Below are 9,430 nucleotides of genomic sequence, written 5' to 3'. Positions count from 1 at the left end.
TTCCTGCTGAACCTCTCCTCCGATCTGTACCTCGCGCCGCTGCCAGAGTGCCTTGGCGAATGAATCACAGGCCTCCAGGCAGCCAGTCCTCAGTGGGTGCAGTGCTTGCAGGGGCTAGGTACCCCTGGCCACTTTTTGGCAGGAAGGGCAAGAAATGAGCAGGGGGGGGGTCACTACCGCCAGCAGAATCCCACCACACTACAGACGCAGGCGCACCTCCCCCATCCTCCTCGAGACGCGTCGATATAAGACTCTCACATACCGCCTCTTGCTGCCATCACGAACTCCTGGTCTAGACCTTCCTCTCACTACCACATCCACAACCAACATTACCACACACTACTCGCACCGCCACCTATTTTTTTCTACTTCACCAACCATCCACGAACACTCAGCCCTCCCTCCCTGGCATATAACGTTGGATACCCTCTCCAGATGTCCTCATGTACTTGAAGCCATCCGATCGTCAAAAACCCACACCCAACTTTGACTCTGCCGACTGATACTCGACACCCAACAACGACAACCATCACCACGCCCTACGTGCACATCACCAACAAATTCCTCACCAGGCGAACAAGCCGACACAACCACACTCCAGAGGCCCCCCAAACCGCCACCATGTGCACCTCGGAGCTCTTCACTACCAGGTACGCCGACGGCACCGAGAAGCTCAGGCGCCAGGACAACCGCTGCTCTCAGGTTCCGCCTGGCTTCCTCTGCGCCAACCCGCGCATCGTCAACCACCCCACCAACTACGAGACCACGGCCTCATCACACCTCCCTCCCACCCCGCGCCTGACGCCCTACGGCTCCCCGCGCCCCTCCACGCCCCTCGCCTACTCGTCTGCCAATGAGTCTGACAACTCACGCCGCAGCTCCGACCGCAAGCGTGTCTACATCTCTGGCCAGAAGGTCATTGACGTGACTCGCAAGTCTGGCAAGGCCCGAGCCCGTGATGAACGCATCATCATCGTCGACGGGCCTCCCACCCCTCGCACTCCGCCTCAGCACTTTGGTATGCCCTTCACCGCGCCTTCGTCGCCGAGGACGGGATACCAGATGGCATCTTCCCACTACGCCCGCCGCGAGCGGGAGCACGACACACTCCGCCCCATCATTGTTGACGAGAGGCCGAGCCGCCACGTCCACTTTGACGCAGCACCCGCCGCCTACCAGCCCTCCAGCTCCCGCCGACACCACGTGGTGGAACCAACCTACGTTGCCCCCTCGTCTGACGATGAGCGTCGCCGTCGCCGCTCACGCCGCGAAACACGCTACCACGACAACGAAGAATACCAGCGCCAGGCTGACCGCGAGCGGGCCGCCGAGCTCGAGCGCATTGTGGCTGCGCGAGAGAGCCGCCGCCAGCCCCAGCAGGAGGCTGACCCCGAGCTTGACCGTAACATCCGCAAGGCCGAGCGCATCGCCCGTCTTAACGAGCGAATCGATGCCCGCCCTGCCGTGCCCATCCCTACACTGAGGCGCACAGCAACCGACTTTACCGGCGAGGAACGTGAGCGTGAGCTGCGAGAGGCAGTTCGCGGTCTCGACCTCGGCGACAGACCCCTACGACGTTCACAAACAAACACTGCTTTACCCCGCCGCGAAGCGCGGAGGGAGCAGCAGGCCATCGAGGAGGAAGAGGAGGCGCAACGCAGGCGCCTGGCCGAGAGGATGATGCCACGCCGACGAGCCACAGTGGGCCCCGGCAGCAGGCGGCACCGAGTCCTGTACGATGATGGCGTGTACCGTTGGGAGTAAGAATGGTGTCGCAAGCGGCTGTATTTTTTTTTCGTGCAACATGTCATAGACATTTCCTTTGTCAAGCGTTGCATTTGGGCCAGGATGATAGCACTGGCGGCGGGGATATTGGGAACGCCCGGTTTTGGCGATAAGGATACCACATGAGATTGGCATATCTCCAGGGATTGGATAGTTTAGAATCTTGGAAATCAAGCACGATTCTGCACTCCACATGTTGCCTGCAACCACGTCTCGGGTCTCTGAATGTCTTGTGATGGTCTTGATGGGTGCATGTCTCACTCTTTCGTCAACGTCGTAACTCTAGGGGGGGGATGAAAGGCAGGGTGCACCTTGATCAGTCAGGATACGAGGCCCCTGGTCCCGGCCATGTCGATCCCCGAGTCTTTCGGGGACCGTCGATCACCACGTCTGTCTTTCCCCACGCGTCCGCTTCACCTTTTGGCACATCCAGGGTTCTCGAGAACGCACTGTCCCTTTGTCCGATTCTGGCAACGCACAACCAAGGAAGTGGCTGACATGAGTCGTCTGCTCTTTTTTTCTCTTGTCTCTTTCTTTTCTCCAAGTGGCTCGCGAATCGCCTCGCCTGCCTGCCGATTCGTCACCGTCGCTGATCGCACGACTGCAGGTGGCAGATCTGGGAATTTAGGGCCCAGTGCCGGGGTCATCCCTCGACATGTGCAGAATAGAGTCTAAGCGGGACAACCGCGCAGATAGGCAGGCAGGCAGGCAGGCAGGCAGCGGGAACGGGTTTACGGGGGTTCATTGATTGTCAAAACCCCCCCAGCGCAGGCGGGGAGGGATGCCTGGAGATGCCCGGGCTTGAGTACAATGGCCCCGGCGTGGTGTGGTCCCGAGACTTTTTCTCCTCGATCAAGAGGGGGGTGGTGGGCGGAGGTGGTACGCTGGTTTTTTGCCGAAATGGCGATGCTATCGTTGTCCTTGCTGGGCATTTCGTAAGCGGAGAGAGGGATGCCCCACCAGACACGAAGTTGCACTTTTGGCCTTTTGCCGGTCCTCCGCTGGTGGCGAGAGAACGCGAGGATGATGCGACGTGGAGAGGTAGGTAAGACCTCGAAACCGGAAACCTGGATACCTGCCAAGGTTGGACGGCACCACTTTCTCAGCACGGGCTGGCGAGCGGGTCTGTTGTCTCCCGTGGTGCTTTGCTCTACCGCAATGCCATTGTTCCAGTACGGGCTTTTTTTGGGGGGGCTTGCGAGGCCATCGCAAGCTGAGGTCTCGGTTGGAGTGGGTTCACAAACGCCGCTGAGGGGGGTCATGCGGCCTGCCAGCGGCGGGATTCGGTGTCGTGGGGGAGGGGATCAGGACGCGCGAGGGTGTAGTGGTGTGCCTTGCCGAGTGACGCATTCTGTCGGTGAGCTTGGTGGGGTGTGTGGCTCGGGTGCTGCTAGTGGCTGGTCATGTGGCTGGAGAACGGCATTTGGGGGACCAGCATCGCCAATGGCCGCACTGCGAGATGATCAGGTCTGAGACCGCATGGGATGGTTGTGGTTGCATTGCATGCGTCTCGCGACGGTCCGCAGGCCATGTGAAATATGACCGGAAGATTGTCTCGGTACCTAGCGAAGTGTTACCTCGCTGGGGAAGAAGGGCGAGGGACTCTTTCTTGATGGGCATTTCCCGGTGAGTCGACTGGCTTCATGGTTCTCTACAGCGGGGCCCTCTCTACTCACATCAGATCCGTGGTGTCAGATGTCGAAAAGGTCAGGCGGTCGTCTCCTGGACCTTATTGATGTCGCCGGCTGGGTGATGATGGAGTCCCACGAGTGGAGCCACGTCGTTGCTGTGTCTCATATGTTAATTGGACCTGTTGCCGAAAGTTCACGAGAGGCAACATTGTCACGGCGGCCGATTGTGGTCGGACAAGGCTTTCGAGTTGGAGGGGGCTGATAGTATGCACTGCGTTCTCGATTTTCTATGATACCTAATGTCGACCCGGTACGCGAATAATTGACGACGGGCGCCTCCAGTTTTCAACTCTTAGAGCAACGTCCCACCCAAAAACAGTATCAACGAGTGCGAAAGTAGATATTGAGCTTGAGCAGGTACACGTGCTATTTTACAACTATACTCCAAAGCCGCGTCATCCTTTCGCTCTGGGGTTTCCTACATCATATCTGCAATGGCAAGTATCAGCAGCAGCTATACATCCGTCCTCGTACAATCCCTAGGTAGGACTGTGAGTGGGTGGGACAGACTGTCGAGTCACATTGGGAAAATGCGACGGCAATGCCGTATCTTCCGGTATACACGAATCCATGAGCCTTCAACATAGCCTCTGTGCCAGGACGTATAAAATGTTACTTTGCATCAGGCTGATAGAGTAGACGAACAGAATTGCCAAGTCTCGCGGTTTTCATGGAGGCCTTTAACCTGGGTCGGCTACCATCTCATGCCTGAGATTTGTCTGTTTAGTCAGAGCGTGGAGTGAAGGCACGACTACATGGTGTTATTGGAGACAGTACAAGGTAACGTTGCAATATATGTGAATGAAATCAACCAGAAAATCGCGATTAGCGATAGTGATGCAGAGCAACAGAGATCTTTCCACAGGTTGACGGGCGTGGATAGTAAACAAACAACACTGGCCAGTCGCCCAGTGGGAGAACCGCACTACATGGCTCTTCAGCCATGACAGCACCCCACAACGTCTTCCCTCTCCTTCCTTCCCAACAACCCCCGTCCACCAACAACTCCACGAAATTGCAATTGACGCGTGACAAAATATTTCTACAAATAATCAACTCACCTCTCCCGTACCCATTCGTGTCTGGACCCATACACGAACTCATTGCTTCTCCGTTGCCAGATTGGCACGTGAAGAGCTGGTCGTCTTTCACGCCATTCGAGATTCGACTTCTCCATCGTTTGAGCCGTCTAGCGAGACCCAGACAGTCTTTCAACCTGCATAACAAGCTTGATCCTCAGGTACGCCCTCAAGCGCCATTATATTGGCACCCAAAAATCGTTCCTGATTCGCAGCAGGACACATTAACTTCCTCCCTACCATCGTTGTTCTGTCGTCAAAGGAAGTTGACCTGTATGAGATTCATCTGCTGTTGAGTCGAGGGAAGATAACGTCCATCGTCATGTGCCACGTTGGAGACATTATCTGCTTTTTCTGCGACACAAAAATAGCCACGAACGCCCTCATTCAGCGGTGCGAGGCCTATGCTCTCAAGTGTTTTGGGCTTCAAGAGATTGAGGAAGAGGAGATCCAGACTCATTGGCAAGACTTCTCGTGTTTTCTACCACGCGATACTCCTGTTCCGGTCTTCGATTACGAGGAGTGCCCCTTCAAGCGCGTCGGGTCATTCAAGGTCTACGACTACCCTTGCCCTAACCCAGCTTGCAAAAAAAGACTCACACAGCCTTCGGTCAACAAGATCCCCAGAACAACCCTTCGAAACTGTGATTGGGTCTCCAACTTCTACGCGTCTGGTCTCATGCCCATTGTCCAGTGGTTCAACACGTACCTCGCGAACTGTAACGAGAGGAACAATATCCATCGACAGCTCATTGCTCCGCACGCGGTGAATACTCACATGACTCCTTTGGTAAGTGCTTAAGGCCTTATTCGCGTACCTTAACTTTACGTGGCTGATTTAAACTAAAGGAGACCATTGCCGGCCCCGTATATCGCGATCTAACAGCCGAAGAGCTCGTCAAGCACGCCATGGGGCAAGAGAGAAATCTTCCCAATGGGATGACCGGAACCTACGTCGACAGCATTCCTGTCAAGACTACTCCGGCTGCTGATGTAGTCTGTGACGATGATGGATCACTCTTTGGCGATGATGGCCAAGATACCAATTTCGCCAGCCTTACTCCTTCCGAGCCTGAAGCTGTGATCAACAGCTCATCAACCAATTACCACCCTGACCCTAGGCCTGATTGGTATGATGCTGCCGGAGAGGCAGACTTAAGCATGGCCGCTAGCCAGCCAGGCAAGAACTACGCCACCGCCAACTCAACCCAGGCGGTTGTCGCAAGCTTGTCTTCGCAGACCCCAGGACAGGGACATGTTGAAGCCGGAGCTTAGAACGCTCCAACAGCTTCCAACGTCAACCCTAACATAAGCCATCTTGAACAGACAGATAGCGGAGAGATCAGCTTCGAATTCGAGGACGTCACTTTCTGCGGCGATGAGGATGAACAGGGAGAACTCACTTCTGTAGTGCCTCCTCAAGCTGCAACAGTGCTAGTCACTCCTGACCCTCCGGCATTCCACCCACAACAGCAGGCCAAGAAGGCCCAGCGTCAGCCTCCCCTGCCCATCGCCATTCCTCGCGTACCTCTGATGGCTAATTCAATCTTGGTCTCAGGGGATGTTCAGAGTTTCTCCCAGAATCTTCGCGCTGGCGGTTCCGGGGCTGTGAGTCGCACTGGGAAAGCCCCTGAACATGGTTATCACGACAACGCTGCGCTAGCGGGCGTGTTACCGCTTGCACTGCCCACAGGCGGAACAAGCGATGTAACCGTTGTTACCAGTGCGCGTAACTATGAGAGCCCTAGCAAAGATGGCAAGAAAACTACCAAGAGCAAGAAGAAAGGCCGCACTTCTGTCGACAGTGCCGCCGCAAACAAACGTCAGCAGGCTCTGCTCAAGTCACTTGCCGAAAGCGAGGCTGCTCGGATGCGCAAGAACGGTGCTGCAGCAGCTGCAAACTCGACCACATGGCAATTCTCTGGTTCTGTGTCACCAGTGAAATGTCGCCGTACTTTCTCTCCGGACCTCATGGTTCAAGCTGATATGAAGGTGAACCCTGGCAACTACATTACCGAACCACACGTCAACCAATCTCCTGCTCAGCCAAGTGGATTCAATGTCGTGGTTGACACCGCGTTCAACAGCAGCAACGTCCAGGGTTCTGTCAGCTGCTCGATGGCCCCGATCCAGAGCAACAAAGGCTTCATCAACGACCCTCCAGCGCAGGGTCACGCTACCACCAGTACAATTCATGATTCTCCTACTGGGCCACCTAGGTTCCACCAAGGATCGACCCAAGTCATCAACTACCAGCCTCAGCATCTTCAGGGCAATTCGTTTCAGCACGATCGTGGCTCACACCATGGCTGCAACTCGTCGCCAGCGGGGGCTCATCCTGCCATGAACCTCGACGGCCAGCAGCATAGCAACGACTTCTTCTGCCATGGAGGGATAGCAAACAAACACAACGGCAACCCCGAGGGGGGTTTCATTGACAACCCTATTCAGCATAACTTCCCAACCGGAGGGGAACAAAATGTGCCTCACGACGCGGCCAATCCAATTAGTATGGACACCACCAACTCCGACATCGCTATTGACCCCCGCCTCTGGGAAGCTAGTCGGGTTGCGTACTTGAACGACACCACCGATGCTGAACTCGCCAGCATGGGCTTCGTCCGTGCCAATGCTCTTCCCACCCCACAGTCCGCGGAAAAATTGGCCGCCAACACGTCTCAGTATCCCGAATCCAACGTGGGCACCTGGGTTCAGCAGAACTCCCCGACGTTCGGTTCGAGTAGCAGCGGTGGTTGTATCTCGCCCTTCAAAGGCCATCACATCGGCACTGCGGGAGGCGATATCGATGACCATGCGTGGGACGCGGTTGACCTGGGCAACAAATCACAGCCCAGCCGCCGCACCAGCAAGAAGCGAAAGAGCAGCAAGGCGAGCTGCCTCGATCTCTATGGCCCCACGACTGAACAGCCTCCACCCATTATGACAGAGGCTATGCGCGAGGCTCTCGTTTCTCAAGGCAGCGGTGGTGCTACTGCTCCCATTGGAAACATGGCGGAGCCTATTGCTGCTGCTGAGGGGTCCATCGTGGAGAATCGGGCGCAAATGGAGAGAATGGAGCTCGTCAGAGTGATTCAAGAGGAACAGAGGAAGTTTCAGGAACAGCAAAAGGCTGATTGGGAGGCGTTCGAGTTGCGTATTCAGCATATCCTGCAGGGACATGGTGGTCAGTGAGCCAAGATAGGGAGACTTTTTGTATCTGGTAGACACGAGCATTGACAGACGATAGGTGCTTCCCAATGGGCCCGCCCTACGAGTACTTGTTACTGTCGTCATTCTCACTCATGTACCTAGGTATGATTAATTCTCTGCAGAGCAAGAAATCGGTACATAACTTCCCACTGAAGTCATCCGCATGCCAGCAAAGGTTGAAGATCCATTTAAACGAGTGATACCAGAAGCCGAACCATGTCATGGCAAAGAGATCTTCGAGACTATCTAGAATGCATAATAGATCAAGGTCCCCCCCCCCCGCTTGATTGACAATTGAGGTCTGTCAAAACATCTGAAGCGCCTTGGAAAAAACAATTGCAAGACAACAGCCGCAAGTCGATTGTGGCTGGCACTCTTCGACATACCACAACGAGGACCTGTCGAACGCCAAGCCAATCGACACCCAGATCTCAGTTCGGGGCATGTGCATTGAGCTGCATGAACGGGCAGCGTTGGATTTGGCGGTGAGACCAGGCAGCGGCTCGTGGGTCTGATCTGGAGTGTGCCATCCAATAAGCAGGTGTCTCGAGTGGATGTCAGAAATCTGACGATCGATTATGCTGCCCGGACAAACGAAGGAACTCAGTCGACGGCCAAGACGAGAAGCGAGATGTACAACCCATGTTGAAGCTGCTGCTGTTCAAAGGCGTCCCGGATTTGTTGAAAGGAAGCTGCCAATTGTGGCTGGAGAGAGACGCGGACAGTGAGAAGGGATACACACGCTTGTGGCTCGTGCGCTGTGGGTTGCCCGTGGTAGCCAGTGACGGAGCTAAGCCTCATTAGGAAAGGCGCGATGCCAGCGCAAAGGAGGGCCGGAGCGATCCACAATCAACATTGATCGCAGTCATTTGGCTTTCGGATGCGGCCTGACGAGACTCCCTTCTACATCGACAACCCTCGCGACAACACCGCGACATACGCCTAGCGACGACACGGCAGCGGCATAGGTAAGTGAGCCGCCCGTGATACGACCGTCGACAAATCGACCACGCGACAGCCCTCCGACACCAAACGACCGCTGCGACCGATCGCAGCTCGAGGTGCATCCCGCCCCCTCGATATTGGCGTGCACCCCAACCACCGCCCTTGGGTCCATTCCGAAACCCAATCCCGCAATTTCCTACCAAACGGACCTGACACCTATCGCCAGCGACAGACCACGTCGCCAGAGCATCTCGACCGTTTTGCCAGCATCTCTTTTGTTTGGCAGCATTTCCAACTGTTATCACCATTCTCGGTCTGCAGCGCAACTGACCGACCGACGACCCCCGAGCAGCGAGCAGCGAGCAGCGTCGTCATCCCTGCCCCCCCAACAGTTTCACATGCGATTCCAAGCCAGCGCCTTCGACAACGCGCGCTGAACACCAACCATGGCCGAACCACCTTCGTCGCCCCCTGGCGAGTCTGCCTCCGCCGAGGACTCCTTGTCGTGGTACAAGTCGCAGTATGAGGTGCTTGAGCAGGAGCTCGCTGAGTTCAGAGAATCGAGCAAGGAACTTGAGCAGGAGCTCGAGAAGGACATCGAGCAGGCTGAAAAGAGGGAGCGTGGGCTCCAGGAGAAGGCGGAGAGCCTTGCATTCGAGGTCGAGGAGTGGAAGGTGCGTCTTGGCTCATCCCTTTGCTCGCCGAAGTAGAGGGGCACCC

The 9,430-nt window shown here is 55.9% G+C and overlaps 3 protein-coding genes across 3 annotated transcripts; all 3 read left to right on the top strand.

Annotated features, from left to right (window-relative positions):
• Positions 1-621: 621 nt before the first annotated feature.
• D7B24_004865 (uncharacterized protein) lies at positions 622-1,764 on the top strand (the record flags this gene model as incomplete). The annotated part of the gene is made up of 1 exon (XM_028639030.1): positions 622-1,764. The coding sequence occupies one exon, from the start codon at positions 622-624 to the stop codon at positions 1,762-1,764; it is 1,143 nt and encodes a 380-aa protein (XP_028490129.1).
• A 3,113-nt stretch (positions 1,765-4,877) lies between these two features.
• D7B24_004864 (uncharacterized protein) lies at positions 4,878-7,747 on the top strand (the record flags this gene model as incomplete). Its single annotated transcript, XM_028639029.1, has 3 exons — positions 4,878-5,345; positions 5,405-5,812; positions 5,882-7,747. The coding sequence occupies 3 exons, from the start codon at positions 4,878-4,880 to the stop codon at positions 7,745-7,747; spliced, it is 2,742 nt and encodes a 913-aa protein (XP_028490128.1).
• Positions 7,748-9,156: 1,409 nt separating this feature from the next.
• NDE1_2 (NADH:ubiquinone oxidoreductase) lies at positions 9,157-9,384 on the top strand (the record flags this gene model as incomplete). The annotated part of the gene is made up of 1 exon (XM_028639028.1): positions 9,157-9,384. A coding segment is annotated over one exon (228 nt), but the record flags the coding sequence as incomplete, so codon positions are not given.
• Between the last annotated feature and the right edge of the window lie 46 nt (positions 9,385-9,430).

The sequence above is a fragment of the Verticillium nonalfalfae genome, assembly GCF_003724135.2.
Source record: "Verticillium nonalfalfae strain VnAa140/NRRL 66861 chromosome Unknown scaffold_288, whole genome shotgun sequence".
Lineage (NCBI taxonomy): Eukaryota > Fungi > Ascomycota > Sordariomycetes > Glomerellales > Plectosphaerellaceae > Verticillium > Verticillium nonalfalfae.
The sequence above is the reverse complement of the archived record's forward strand: the minus strand, read 5'-3'. Positions and strand labels throughout refer to the sequence as shown.